The sequence below is a fragment of the Staurois parvus genome, unplaced genomic scaffold (genome assembly GCF_062004578.1).
Source record: "Staurois parvus isolate SC_StPar_1 unplaced genomic scaffold, SC_StPar_1.0 ptg000870l, whole genome shotgun sequence".
Lineage (NCBI taxonomy): Eukaryota > Metazoa > Chordata > Amphibia > Anura > Ranidae > Staurois > Staurois parvus.
In genome coordinates this window covers 555,700-571,084 of record NW_028318666.1, presented here as the reverse complement: position 1 = coordinate 571,084, position 15,385 = coordinate 555,700, and the positions used below count along the sequence as shown (strand labels likewise).

Sequence of the window (15,385 nt, the reverse complement as noted above, 5' to 3'; positions counted from 1 at the left end):
CGCTACTGGCCGGGCATGACAGCCTTTCAAGGGCAAATTCAGCTAGTTGGGGCCAAAGGTCAAGTTTCGTTGCCCAGTAGTCAAGGGGATTGTCTACCTCGGTTGGCAGGGTGCTGTCCAAGTAGGCCCGAGCCTGTTGTTTGAGGTCCTGCTCCAGGTCCACCTGATGCAGTTGCTGCTGCGGCTGGTTAGTAGTTTCCTCACTGCGCTGGTGAAGAAAGCTACTCATCATCGACTGCAGACTGAGGCAGCCGCTGCTGGTGGAGCTGCCACTGCTCCTACCACCCCACCCCTCCCCTGCTGCCATGGCAGCGGAACGCGAGCGCACAGGGCCCACAGTGTCTGAGGATGGACATTGGCGCAGAAAGGCAGAGACCAACTGACTACATAGGTGGTTTTTATAGTACGTTATTTTGGCCTCCCTCTTAGCAGGTGTGAAAAAGGCCACCATTTTTGAACGGTAGCGAGGGTCCAACAAGGTGGACAGCCAAAAGTCATCCCTCTGTCTGATGGTTATTATTCGGCTGTCGCTACGCAAGCAACCGAGCATGCTATGGGCCATTTGTGCCAAGGAATGCGAGGGACTCCCTGCCTCCATCTCCACAGCATACTGCCACGGTGCGTCTGGGTCCTCTGTCTCCTCCTCCTCCTCTACCAGATGCTCCTGCTCCTCCACTCCTGTCCGCTGAGTGGAAAAACCACCCATTTCACTCAATAATTCCTGAGCACCAATGTCCTCCTCTACCTCCTCCTCTTCTTCCTGTCCTGCCCCCACAGGGGTCATGTGGCGTTGAGATCTGTGCGCCACGTCTACCGCACCCTGACCAGCCATTGTTAACAGCATTTGTTCCAGGACGTGCAACAGAGGAATGACGTCGTTCATCCCATAGTCCTGCCGACTCACGAATAGCGTGGCCTCCTCAAAGGGTCTGAGCAAGCGGCAGGTGTCACGCATGAGTTGCCAATGGCTGACATCTAAGTTACACAGGGGAGTACCTTTATCCGCTTGTAACATCAGGAAATCAGTGATGGCCTTTCGCTGTTCGTAAAGGCGGTCTAACATATGTAGGGTTGAATTCCACCTTGTTGCAACGTCGCAGATCAGGCGATGCTGTGGAATTCCGTTCTGCCGCTGCAGCTCAAGGAGGGTGTGCTTTGCGGTGTAGGAATGGCTGAAATGCATGCAAAGTTTACGTGACATTTTAAGGATGTCTTGCAGTGGGATGGTGGATTTTAGGAACCGCTTGACAACCAGATTGAACACGTGAGCCATGCATGGCGCATGGCACAACCTTCCTTGACGCAGAGCAGACACCATGTTCTTTCCGTTGTCGGTCAACATGGTTCAGATTTTCAGTTTGCGCGGAGACAGCCATCTGTCAATTTCTCTGTTCATTACACTCAGAAGTTCCTCCCCTGTGTGACTACGTTCGCCAAGGCATACCAGGTGCAGCACAGCGTGACACCGTTGCGCCCTGCACATGTGATATGCCGGTCGGGTAATGGGACTTGGCACGGGGGTGGTGGCTGAGGACACGGCGGAAGAAGAGGTGGTAGAGGCGGACATCTTTGCTGGACCAAGGACGTGCAAACGTGGAGGCAAAAGCGGCGTGACCTGTCCAAGTTGCTGGTGCGGCTGTGCCGGCACCACGTTCACCCAGTGGGCCGTAAATGACATGTACTGTCCCTGACCGTAGTTACAGCTCCACACGTCGGCGCTGCCGTGCACTTTGGCAGAGACCGACATGCTCAAAGACTGGCCCACCATCTCTTCTACATGTGAATGCAGGGCTGGCACTGCCTTTTTGGCGAAGAAATGCCGGCTTGGCACTCTCCACCGCGGCTCGGCACAAGCCATCATTTCTCGGAAAGGTGCTGAGTCCACCACTTGGAAAGGGAGGGACTGCAGCACCAGCAACTTGGACAGGAGGACGTTCAGCTTCTGCACCGTCGGGTGCGTGCTCGCAAACTGTTGTCTCTTGGAAACGGATTCCAAGAAAGACTGCTGACGGAATCCGTGAAGAGGAGTAGCAGGAGAAGGAGCATCTGAACGAGCGGAAGATGCCAACGAGCGACAACTCCCCTCAGCAGAGGTGTTGGAGCCTTGACTGGCTGATAGAGGGCGATTGACGTCGGGTGACGGAGCAAGTAACGGAGCGGGTGATGGAGCGGGGGCTGGGGCAGGCAGAACCGCCGTATCTTTATCACGGTTTTCCCAGGCCACCAAATGGCGACGCTGCATATGCTGACGCAACGCTGTAGTCCCAACATGGGCCCCCTGGCCATGCTTGACTTTCTGGCCACATAGTCGACATACGGCAACGTTTACTTCCTCGGGCGGCTTGACGAAAAATTGCCACACCGCCGAGTAGGAAACTTTGCCCCCGATACTCCTCACTGGCTGACTGCTACTTCCTCCGTGCACACCGGCACCACTACTGGCCGTGGTGGTAGGCTGCAGTGGAGCTGGTGCTCTACTCCGTGGCCGTTTGCCTCCACTGACACTGCTGCGACCCTGCTGCCTCCTGGGCAACCCACCGACTGTTTTGCTCGCTGCCAAGCTGGCACCCTCTTCTCCTGATGATGCGGAAGCAATAGCCTGATGACGACGAGGCTGCCAAGTGCGATCAGCCTCATCATCATCAATTAGGGTCTCTGCCTCACTACTAGCCCCCTCGGCTGCGTGTGGGTCAGGAGACAGACCTGTCTCTAGACCGGCTACCGAGCCACTCTCCTCGCCAGTACTTCTTCGCCTGGCTGCTGAAGAGGCGGCTGTCTCCCCCCGTTCCTGACCGCCCTCTGTTAGCTCTTCCTCACTGTACAGTGGGGCTGAGCCCACAGCATGCGATACTTCGCTTGGTGAGGGAACACCAAAGGACAGGGGCAGGTAGAGGACACGTGATTTCAGTGGGCTTGCTCGCGGGCCATGCCAACTAACGGTTGTGTCTGACGTACACACCGACCGTTGGCTGTAGGTGTCAGAGGTGACCTGGGAAGAGGAAGACGACCGAGCTAACCAATCGATGACGGCAGGGTTGTCGGTGGAGACACGACCGCTGGATGACACCGGGAGCACTGGCCTCTGGCTGCGACTAGTGCTGCCTCGACCCCTTCCTCTGCTGCCACGTCTGCTAGCTCCTGAAACATTGCCTCCTCTGCCACTCCTCTGCATGTTGTCTGACATACTCTTTAATTCAATAAGCACCCCAAAAATAACGTAACGATTCTGTGTCCCTGAGTAACAATTCTGTGTCCCTGAGTAACGATTCTGTGTCCCTGATTAACGATTCTGTGTCCCTCAGTAACGATTCTGTGTCCCTCAGTAACGATTCTGTGTCCCTGATTAACGATTCTGTGTCCCTCAGTAACGATTCTGTGTCCCTGAGTAACGATTCTGTGTCCCTGAGTAACAATTCTGTGTCCCTGAGTAACGATTCTGTGTCCCTGAGTAACGATTCTGTGTCCCTGAGTAACGATTATGTGTCCCTCAGTAACAATTCTGTGTCCCTCAGTAACAATTCTGTGTCCCTGAGTAACAATTCTGTGTCCCTGAGTAACGATTCTGTGTCCCTGATTAACGATTCTGTGTCCCTCAGTAACGATTCTGTGTCCCTCAGTAACGATTCTGTGTCCCTGAGTAACAATTCTGTGTCCCTGAGTAACGATTCTGTGTCCCTGAGTAATGATTCTGTGTCCCTGAGTAACGATTATGTGTCCCTCAGTAACAATTCTGTGTCCCTCAGTAACAATTCTGTGTCCCTGAGTAACAATTCTGTGTCCCTGAGTAACGATTCTGTGTCCCTGAGTAACAATTCTGTGTCCCTGAGTAACAATTCTGTGTCTGTCCCCGAGTAACGATTCTGTGTCCCTGAGTAACGATTCTGTGTCCCTGAGTAACGATTCTGTGTCCCTGAGTAACAATTCTGTGTCCCTGAGTAACGATTCTGTGTCCCTCAGTAACGATTCTGTGTCCCTCAGTAACAATGCTGTGTCCCTGAGTAACAATTCTGTGTCCCTGAGTAACAATTCTGTGTCCCTGAGTAACGATTCTGTGTCCCTGAGTAACAATTCTGTGTCCTTGAGTAACGATTCTGTGTCCCTGAGTAACGATTCTGTGTCCCTGAGTAACAATTCTGTGTCCCTGAGTAACAATTCTGTGTCCCTGAGTAATGATTCTGTGTCCCTCAGTAACAATTCTGTGTCCCTGAGTAACAATTCTGTGTCCCTGAGTAACAATTCTGTGTCCCTGAGTAACGATCCTGTGTCCCTGAGTAACAATTCTGTGTCCCGGAGTAACAATTCTGTGTCCCTGAGTAACAATTCTGTGTCCCTGAGTAACGATTCTGTGTCCCTCAGTAACAATTCTGTGTCCCTGAGTAACGATTCTGTGTCCCTGAGTAACAATTCTGTGTCCCTGAGTAACGATTCTGTGTCCCTGAGTAACAATTCTGTGTCCCTGAGTAATGATTCTGTGTCCCTCAGTAACAATTCTGTGTCCCTGAGTAACAATTATGTGTCCCTGAGTAACAATTCTGTGTCCCTGAGTAACAATTCTGTGTCCCTGAGTAACGATTCTGTGTCCCTGAGTAACAATTCTGTGTCCCTGAGTAACGATTCTGTGTCCCTGAGTAACAATTCTGTGTCCCTGAGTAACGATTCTGTGTCCCTGAGTAACAATTCTGTGTCCTTGAGTAACGATTCTGTGTCCCTGAGTAACGATTCTGTGTCCCTGAGTAACAATTCTGTGTCCCTGAGTAACAATTCTGTGTCCCTGAGTAATGATTCTGTGTCCCTCAGTAACAATTCTGTGTCCCTGAGTAACAATTCTGTGTCCCTGAGTAACAATTCTGTGTCCCTGAGTAACAATTCTGTGTCCCTGAGTAACGATCCTGTGTCCCTGAGTAACAATTCTGTGTCCCGGAGTAACAATTCTGTGTCCCTGAGTAACTATTCTGTGTCCCTGAGTAACGATTCTGTGTCCCTCAGTAACAATTCTGTGTCCCTGAGTAACGATTCTGTGTCCCTGAGTAACAATTCTGTGTCCCTGAGTAACGATTCTGTGTCCCTGAGTAACAATTCTGTGTCCCTGAGTAATGATTCTGTGTCCCTCAGTAACAATTCTGTGTCCCTGAGTAACAATTCTGTGTCCCTGAGTAACAATTCTGTGTCCCTGAGTAACGATCCTGTGTCCCTGAGTAACAATTCTGTGTCCCTGAGTAACAATTCTGTGTCCCTGAGTAACGATTATGTGTCCCTGAGTAATGATTCTGTGTCCCTCAGTAACAATTCTGTGTCCCTTAGTAACAATTCTGTGTCCCTGAGGAACAATTCTGTGTCCCTGAGTAACGATTCTGTGTCCCTCAGTAACAATTCTGTGTCCCTGAGTAACAATTCTGTGTCCCTGAGTAACAATTCTGTGTCCCTGAGTAACGATTCTGTGTCCCTCAGTAACAATTCTGTGTCCCTGAGTAACAATTATGTGTCTGTCCCTGAGTAACAATGCTGTGTCCCTGAGTAACAATTATGTGTCCCTGAGTAACAATTCTGTGTCCCTGAGTAACGATTCTGTGTCCCTGAGTAACGATTCTGTGTCCCTGAGTAACAATTCTGTGTCCCTGAGTAACAATTATGTGTCTGTCCCTGAGTAACAATTCTGTGTCCCTGAGTAACAATTCTGTGTCCCTGAGTAACAATTATGTGTCCCTGAGTAACAATTCTGTGTCCCTAAGTAACGATTCTGTGTCCCTGAGTAACGATTCTGTGGCCCTAAAGTCTCTGTGGCCCTAACTCTGTCCCTAATACACACAGGTCTGTCTCTCTTGAATGACCGGCGGCTAATGGAGAATTCTAAGATGGCCGCGATTTATAGCTCCACCATTACACAGTGCTGGCTGGCTGGCTGCTGATTGGCTAATGCGATCACATGTCATGAATGAACGCATTATGGGTCAGCGCGCCTTGTCTGCGCGCCTTCCCAGAGATCCCCGCTCCGTTGCCACACATGTCACCGCCATTTTTTGGGAAAATTCGATTCGCGCATCCGAAGTTTGCTAATTTTCGAAACGAATTCCACTTCGTCATGTTCGATTCGCTCATCTCTAGTAAAGTCCATCAGCTACTGTTTTCAGTAAAAGAAATGAGGCCTTTAACCATTTCCCGTACTGAAGTACTAGTACAGAAGTACTGCTACAGGGCAGCACGGATACTCAAATTCACGCATATATATGTGATTTTGCATCTCCGGGTAAGGGGCGCGTGCGCACGCTCTACCCACGTCGCCATTCGTGGCCGCGTCTGTCAATCACCAGGTCCCAACTGGTGATTACACGCCGGCTCCTGGTGATTGCCGAGCATCTCCAATGGGGGGAGAGAGCTGATTGTAAACAAAACAGTTCTCCGTGTCAGCTCGTGCATGCTGCTTTGCATGGCTGTGTATGGCACAGCCATGCAAAGCAGTGTGCTCACAGTGAAGCACTAACACACAGCCCCTATTAAAACAGCACACAGTTAACTGATCACTGTATTGGTGTCACTGGGGATGTCAGTGACACCAAGTCAGTTCCCCCCAGTGTCAGAATGCCCACCACAGTCCCTCAGTCCCGAAATAAGTCGGTATATACACCGCCATTTGTAAACGCTATAACTTTTACATAAACCAATTAATTTACACGTATTGGGATTTTTTTTAGCAAAGATATATAGCAAAATACATTTTGGCTTAAACTTATGACAAAATGTGATTCTTGAATTTTTTTTACTAGACATGTTTAATAGCAAAAAGTCAAAAATATAGTTTTTTTTCTCAAAATTGTTGGTCTATTTTTTTATAGTGCAAAAAATGTAAATCCACACAGGTGATCAAATACCACTAAAAGAAAGCTCAATTTGTGGGAAAAAATGGACACAAATTTCATTTGGTTGCAGCATTGCATGACCGCGCAATTGTCAGTTAAAGTAACGCAACGCTGTAATCCAAAAAATGGCCTGATCAGGAAGGGGGGTAAATCCTCTGGAGGGCAAGGGGTTAAATAAAAGAATACAGTCCATACAGTCAAACTTGGTGGAGGATCACTGATGTTTTGGTTTTGCTTTGCTGCTTCAGGCACTGGATGTCTTGATTGTGTGCATGGCATTATCAAATCTGCAGACTACCAAAGAATCCTGGAACGCAATGTAGGGCCCGGTGTCAGAAAGTTGGGTCTCCATCTGCGGTCATGGGTCTTACAGCAGGGCAATGACCTAAAGCACATGTCAAAAAGGTTATAGTTCAGAGGGGAAATACACATGGAGGGATTGAAGCTGCCCTGCCAAGTAGCCCCCAGAAATGGTTTCAGACAAAGCGCTGGAGAGAACTGTACTGGTTGCAGTGAGACCAGATCTAAATCACACAGAGCACCTGTGGAGAGATCTCAGAACAGAAGCTGGGAAAAGGAACCCTTCCAATCTAAGAGACATGGAGTATTTGGTGAAAAAAGAGTGGTTGAAAATTTCATTAGAGAGGTGTAAGAAACACATTAATGGTTACAGGAAGCAATTGATTTCAATTATTTGTTCCAAGGGGTGTGCTACCAAATATTAAATTGAGAGTGCCAATAACTTTGTCCAGTCCATTTTTGGAGTTTTTTGTGGAATGTATCAGATTTTGATTTTTGTTTCTCCACTCCTTTGTGTTATACCAATGCAAACAAAAGAAAAAAAAACATGAGAATTTTGAAACATTTATAATTGCAACACTTTTCTGGGTGAAGTGATACATTACCTGACAAAAATGCAGGGGTGCCAATATTTTTTTGGGCCATGACTGTATAGAGCCATAACAGGGTGATAAGTTGGTTCAATATAATAAATCATTTCATTTTAGTAGATAGAAACTCTCATTAAGATCATCCAGAAATAATGTACCTCGTTTATAGATCCACATCAGTTTCAGAGTTTCACAAATTAGTAAATCTATTGTACTCCATAGAATTTGGAATTGATTGGATCGATGAAGTACAGAATGCTATTGGGTCATTCATATGGTATTGTGAAAAATGTCTAGATAGACTGTGTTTTTAGAAGTTTGTGTGTATACTGAACCTGTGTTATTTAGATGTTTCCATAACATTTGCATATTACGTACAACATATTGTAGACGACAGGGGCATTCTGTAATATACTGTAGATGACATATTGAGTACTGAAGTCCAGAAACAATTCAATCAACCAACTATTACTATTAGCTGTGGATATAAATGAGGTTTTACCATGTGTATTTGAAAACATAGACATCTACTACAACCACATCTATAAATCTGCCTCTTTTTACCTGCCATGAGTTAGTACAAGTCAATAGATGTCTTAGACAAGTAGATGTTAAAGCAATACTAAAGGCTTATTTTTTTTAATAACAAACAGGTCATACTTACCTTCTCTGTGTAATGATTTTTGCAGATAGTGTTGGGCTACATGTGATGTATCTCCTTTCTGCCAGGTATGTGACCTGTAGGAGGGTGATCTTTCTATGTGTTCTATGTCCTAGCTGCATGGGAAGAAGGGGCTGATGGCTGGAAGTGTGAAGGAATGGGGAGAACTTACCATACCCTCTGAGCAGTGTACCGAAGATCGTGCAGCAGGTGATTTGGCTGTGGGGGATGTGACTAGTCTTGCTGCTCCTCTGTGGTTGAAGTACCCTGTGATGATGTGCAGAGGAGCAGTTATGGAGTGGATGGGGTGCACAAGGGTTTTGGGCCCCTCTGCTTCTTTTTTTTTGCTCAAATTGATGAGTATTGTTAAGAGTAGCAGGCTTTTGAATGCAGGCCAGGAGCAGGTACTCAGTGTGGCATGTCCATCCTCAAGGCCATTAAAACCACATCCCTCAGAAATCATCTGTTTTTTTTTTGTCCATGTGACAATGAAAACAGCCAATAACTGTAAGCACATTGAACACTGATTTAGAAATAGAAGTAACCACAGCCCTGCTCTGGAGTGGGAACTACCTTTAGCAAGCAACCTCCTCGCTGCCATAATTGTAGCTTATGTAAAGAACAGAAACCAGAGGATCAGGCAGGAAAAAAACATTTTCAAAGGAGAAAATGCTGTGCTCCTGACATGGGAATTGTCACGGTAAAGGGGCCCTGCCAATTATTAATTTCTGCTTAATCCTCTCATTAATTCCTTGTGCCAAACGTCCCCAAATTTAATTACTGTATGTCCTCCATGTCATCCTGCCAAATGGCCCAAATTCAATTAACGTAGTTTCCTCCTCCCTGCCACCTTGCTAAATGTCCCCAAATGCCATTAAAATATTTCCTCCGCCAGGTCCTCTTGATGTCACCAAAAGCGCATTGTCACCTTGCCCCTCTCACTGTTATCCCCTGTCTCCAGCCTGTTTCTCTCCCCATTGTCAAATGACCCCCCTCCACCTCTCATCCTGCCTCGCAGGACGAGAGGTGCAGCTTTCACCACCCCTGCCACTATCTTCTCATCCTCCGGTGTGGCCGGAGAGGAGAAGGTAGCGAGGTTGAAAACAATGCTACATAATGAATGTTGATAATGTCATCCTATAGAGTGACTTACCTCTTACAAAATTGTCCCCTTCCAATTGAAAGGCCTGAACTTTGACATCCACCAACACAACGCTCACCTCAGGATTAACCCTAAATGTCACTTCTTGACTGGTAAATGATTGTCCGAGTGGGGTAACCATGACATAGTTAAAGAAATATATACCTATGAAGTTCTCCTCTGTAAAGCAAAAATAGACAGATAGTTTATATCTGATCGTGACTGACAAGTATAGGAAGACAAATGATGTGTGGTCAGGGGATGTATACATAGGAAACAAGGCTGGACATGGCTAGAGCTGGGATACTGTCAAGGTCCTACCTTTCCTCAGAGTTTATGCTGCTCCATGTGCTGGCATCCATCTTAGGTTTCTGCAAAGCATGGTGGGAGCCTTTATGCTTTCAGGTCTCTGCGGTTCCTCCTCCATAGGGGTGTGGTTGATCACATTTAAGCCTGCTGTCTGCAGTTGCTCTTTGCATTCGTGTCCTGTATGTTCACTTGCAGCAAGCTCTTGTTCTACTCTCATTGCTCTCCTGGAATCTGACCCGGCTTTGACAAGACTATTCTGTGCCTTATCCCATTACCTGACCTTCCGTTGCTGAACCTGGCCCGTGATCTGAGTATTCTTGCCTACTGTCTTGTACCATCTGTCCCGTTGTTATCAACCCAGCCTGTCCGACCATGCTATAGTTTCCCATCTGGTTCCCACCAGCTTACGCCATTGGCGGCGGCCAGTGCCGCAGCTGGGGTTACTCAGGGGACGCAAACTGGTCTTTGGCTGCGTCAAGTCCATCCCCACCATCAGGGGCCCTGGTGAAAGGCAGCCTGGGACTTAGACTCCGCGCCCTGAGGGACTTCGGTCTGCGGGTGGTGGCTGTAGTCAGTCGGTGAGTGACCCTACCATTAGGCTTGCCTGTCCATTCCACCGCTCCTGCCCTGACAGATACAAAGAGAACGATGCCATACCTGCCTAGACTAATATACTGATTTGTAATGCAGCCCAGCTGAGGATCATAAGGAGCATTTCCCAAACAAGCAATGAAAAAAATACAAGTAGGGTTAACAAGGAAAATGGTTGTAATCCTGCCTAGATTAATGTATGGACAGAAGGCAGTTCAGGTCATGACACCATGGACCAACTGATTATAGTAGGGACTAATGAAAATGGATGAAAGGAACAAGACTAGGACTAGTACTCAAGAATATAATATTAGGCAAAGATACAACCTGTATGGGGTTACTGTGTCCGGGGTGAATACTGGGTGTAGATGGTCTTAGATAAAAACCAGACTGCTAGTATACAATGCCGAGCAGGAGATGGACTAGGACACAGGGACACAGTACACAGAGACCAGTTCTGCACATAGATAACAATGATACTTGTACAGAAATTATTGGGGATAGGTAGGGTGAGAACATGTACCAACAGTGGTGAACATGACTGTGGGTGTCATAAAAATGTCCCCCATGGGCACAGCAGGTATGTAGAGCTGGGAACTCTGTGGAGGGATGGTGGAACTCCCCATAATGGGCACAGCAGATATGCAGACCCTGGATCTCAGGGCAGGTATCGTGAGAACTCCTTATAGTCACCACTGCAAGTGTGCACACCTGGGAACTCCAGAGAGATAGAAGAGACTGTCAGGGGGTTTAACCTTCCTGCATTAACTAAACACTGAAATGTCAGTTTTGGATGGAATGGCCCTTACACTTGGACTAGTACATTTACATCTGAACACTGTGCTGACAAGTTTAATTTGTTGTTAAAATATCCTCACAGTTTACATTTTTTGGCATGTTACCTTTTCTTTTGATGTAAATTTCACTGTACGCCAGGGAAAACAAACTGTTATACTCATCCTGCAAGAAGAACAATAAATAAATATTTCATAAATACATTTTTTCCGGATACACAATTCCAAATAGTCCAACTGATATTGTCTGATATCTGGAGATCATAGAGCCCCTCTTATTACAAATGGCTTCCCATGATACCGGCCTGTCATCACTAGGGATACGTTTCAGGTTCAGCGCTATCACGGGTTTGCAGTGAATCCTGCATGTTTCAGGTTCACCAGCCTGGAGAACTAATGCAATTCTTTGTCATTATAATGCACTGCTCAGGCTTTGAACTTAGGTCAGCTGGTTTAGAAGGACCAATACTGGAGGCTTTGTTATGTGCCAGACCCCTCATTATCCACCTGCCCTTCAGAAGATTTATCCCCCTTCATGACCAGGCCATTTTTTGGTATGAGGTAATACTCTACTTTAACTGGCATTTGGGCAGTCATGCAACGCTGTACACAAGCAAAAATTGTATCTTTTCACACATATAGATCTTTATTTTGTTGGTATTTGATCACCACTGGGATTTTTTAATATAAAAGAAAAAAGGACAACAATTTAAAAATGTAAAGATGTTTAAATTTTTGTTATAAAACATAAAAAATTGGGGGAAAATGTCTGTGTGTCTTATGGAGTGAATATGGAGCGGCCAGCCTGGTATTCCCCCATCGCCACCACCGTGTTAGAACACCAGGCCGGCCGCTCAGCTCTTCTGTGCAGCAGAACCTGTTCGTCGGTCCTACCTGCTCCTTGGTCCTACCTGTTCCTCGGTCCCACCTGCTCCTCGGTCCTACCTGCTCCTCGGTCCTACCTGTTCCTCGGTCCTACCTGCTCCTCGGTCCTACCTGCTCCTCGGTCCTACCTGTTCCTCGGTCCCACCTGCTCCTCGGTCCCACCTGCTCCTCGGTCCCACCTGCTCCTCGGTCCTACCTGCTCCTCGGTCCTACCTGTTCCTCGGTCCTACCTGTTCCTCGGTCCTACCTGCTCCTCGGTCCTACCTGTTCCTCGGTCCTACCTGCTCCTCGGTCCTACCTACTCCTCGGTCCTACCTGTTCCTAGGCCCTACCTGCTCCTTTGTCGTACTTGTTCTTTGGCCTACCTACTCCTCGGTCCTACCTGCTCCTCGGTCCTACCTGTTCCTCGGTCCTACCTGTTCCTCGGTCCTACCTGCTCCTCAGTCCTACCTGCTGCTCGGTCCTACCTGCTGCTCGGTCCTACCTGTACTTTGGCCTACCTGCTCCTCGGTCCTACCTGCTTCTTGGTCCTACCTGTTCCTTTGGCCTACCTGCTCCTCGGTCCTACCTGTTCCTCGGTCCTACCTGCTCCTCGGTCCTACCTGTTCCTTGGTCCTACCTGCTTCTCGGTCCTACCTGTTCCTCGGTCCTACCTGTTCCTTTGTCCTACCTGCTTCTCGGTCCTACCTGCTCCTTGGTCCTACCTGTTCCTTTGTCCTACCTGTTCCTTGGTCCTACCTACTTCTCGGTCCTACCTGCTCCTCGGTTCTACCTGCTCCTCGGTCCTACCTGCTCCTCGGTCCTACCTGCTCCTCAGTCCTACCTGCTCCTCGGTCCTACCTGTTCCTCGGTCCTACCTGCTCCTCGATCCTACCTGCTCCTTGGTCCCACCTGTTCCTCGGTCCTACCTGCTTCTCGATCCTACCTGTTCCTCGGTCCTACCTGTTTCTTTGTCCTACCTGCTTCTCGGTCCTACCTGCTCTTCGGTCCTACCTGCTCCTTGGTCCTACCTGCTCCTTGGTCCCACCTGCTTCTCGGTCCTACCTGTTCTTCGGTCCTACCTGTTTCTTTGTCCTACCTGCTTCTCGGTCCTACCTGCTCCTTGGTCCCACCTGCTTCTCGGTCCTACCTGTTCTTCGGTCCTACCTGTTTCTTTGTCCTACCTGCTTCTCGGTCCTACCTGCTTCTCGGTCCTACCTGCTCCTCGGTCCTACCTGCTCCTTGGTCCTACCTGCTCCTTGGTACTACCTGTTCCTTGGTCCTACCTGTTCCTTGGTCCTACCTGCTCCTCGGTTCTACCTGCTCCTCGGTCCTACCTGTTCCTCGGTCCTACCTGCTCCTCGGTTCTACCTGTTCCTTGGTCCTACCTGCTTCTCGGTCCTACCTGTTCCTCGGTCCTACCTGTTCCTTTCTCCTACCTGCTTCTCGGTCCTACCTGCTCCACGGTCCTACCTGTTCCTCGGTCCTACCTGTTTCTTTGTCCTACCTGCTTCTCGGTCCTACCTGCTCTTCGGTCCTACCTGCTCCTTGGTCCTACCTGCTCCTTGGTACTACCTGTTCCTTGGTCCTACCTGCTCCTCGGTTCTACCTGCTCCTCGGTCCTACCTGTTCCTTGGTCCTACCTGCTCCTCGGTTCTACCTGTTCCTCGGTCCTACCTGCTTCTCGGTCCTACCTGTTCCTCGGTCCTACCTGTTCCTTTGTCCTACCTGCTTCTCGGTCCTACCTGCTCCATGGTCCTACCTGTTCCTTGGTCCTACCTGTTCCTTGGTCCTACCTGCTCCTCGGATCTACCTGCTCCTCGGTCCAACCTGCTGCTCGGTCCTACCTGCTCCTCGGTCCTACCTGCTCCTCGGTCCTACCTGCTCCTCAGTCCTACCTGTTCCTTCGTCCTACCTGCTCCTCGGTTCTACCTGTTCCTTGGTCCTACTTGCTTCTCGGTCCTACCTGTTCCTCAGTCCTACCTGTTCCTTTGTCCTCGGTCCTACCTGTTTCTTTGTCCTACCTGCTTCTCGGTCCTACCTGCTCCTCGGTCCTACCTGCTCCTTGGTCCTACCTGCTCCTTGGTACTACCTGTTCCTTGGTCCTACCTGCTCCTTGGTCCTACCTGTTCCTTGGTCCTACCTGTTCCTTGGTCCTACCTGTTCCTTGGTCCTAACTGCTCCTCGGTTCTACCTGCTCCTACCTGTTCCTTGGTCCTACCTGCTTCTCGGTCCTACCTGCTCCTCGGTTCTACCTGCTCCTCGGTCCTACCTGCTTCTCGGTCCTACCTGCTCCTCGGTCCTACCTGCTCCTCGGTCCTACCTGTTCCTCGGTCCTACCTGCTCCTCGGTCTTACCTGCTCCTCGATCCTACCTGCTCCTTGGTCCCACCTGTTCCTCGGTCCTACCTGCTTCTCGGTCCTACCTGTTCTTCGGTCCTACCTGTTTCTTTGTCCTACCTGCTTCTCGGTCCTACCTGCTCCTCGGTCCTACCTGCTCCTTGGTCCTACCTGCTCCTTGGTACTACCTGTTCCTTGGTCCTACCTGTTCCTTGGTCCTACCTGCTCCTCGGTTCTACCTGCTCCTCGGTCCTACCTGTTCCTTGGTCCTACCTGCTCCTCGGTTCTACCTGTTCCTTGGTCCTACCTGCTTCTCGGTCCTACCTGTTCCTCGGTCCTACCTGTTCCTTTCTCCTACCTGCTTCTCGGTCCTACCTGCTCCACGGTCCTACCTGTTCCTTGGCCCTACCTGCTCCTTTGTCGTACTTGTTCTTTGGCCTACCTACTCCTCGGTCCTACCTGCTCCTCGGTCCTACCTGTTCCTCGGTCCTACCTGTTCCTCGGTCCTACCTGTTCCTCGGTCCTACCTGCTCCTCGGTCCTACCTGCTGCTCGGTCCTACCTGCTGCTCGGTCCTACCTGTACTTTGGCCTACCTGCTCCTCGGTCCTACCTGCTTCTTGGTCCTACCTGTTCCTTTGGCCTACCTGCTCCTCGGTCCTACCTGTTCCTCGGTCCTACCTGCTCCTCGGTCCTACCTGTTCCTTGGTCCTACCTGCTTCTCGGTCCTACCTGTTCCTCGGTCCTACCTGTTCCTTTGTCCTACCTGCTTCTCGGTCCTACCTGCTCCTTGGTCCTACCTGTTCCTTTGTTCTACCTGTTCCTTGGTCCTACCTACTTCTCGGTCCTACCTGCTCCTCGGTTCTACCTGCTCCTCGGTCCTACCTGCTCCTCGGTCCTACCTGCTCCTCAGTCCTACCTGCTCCTCGGTCCTACCTGTTCCT

General features: G+C 49.3%; 1 protein-coding gene across 1 annotated transcript in view; it reads right to left on the bottom strand.

Annotated features, from left to right (window-relative positions):
• The window catches only part of LOC149443200 (proteinase-activated receptor 1-like), a 59,008-nt gene extending 45,150 nt beyond the window's left edge, over nt 1–13,858 (bottom strand). Inside the window, exons 1-3 of the mRNA XM_089655783.1 lie at nt 13,850–13,858; nt 11,349–11,406; nt 9,559–9,726 (exon numbers count right to left, since the gene is read on the bottom strand). Coding sequence (XP_089511909.1) covers nt 9,559–9,726; nt 11,349–11,406; nt 13,850–13,858 — 235 coding nt within the window. The remainder of the gene's footprint in view (nt 1–9,558; nt 9,727–11,348; nt 11,407–13,849) is intronic.
• Nucleotides 13,859–15,385: the final 1,527 nt, after the last annotated feature.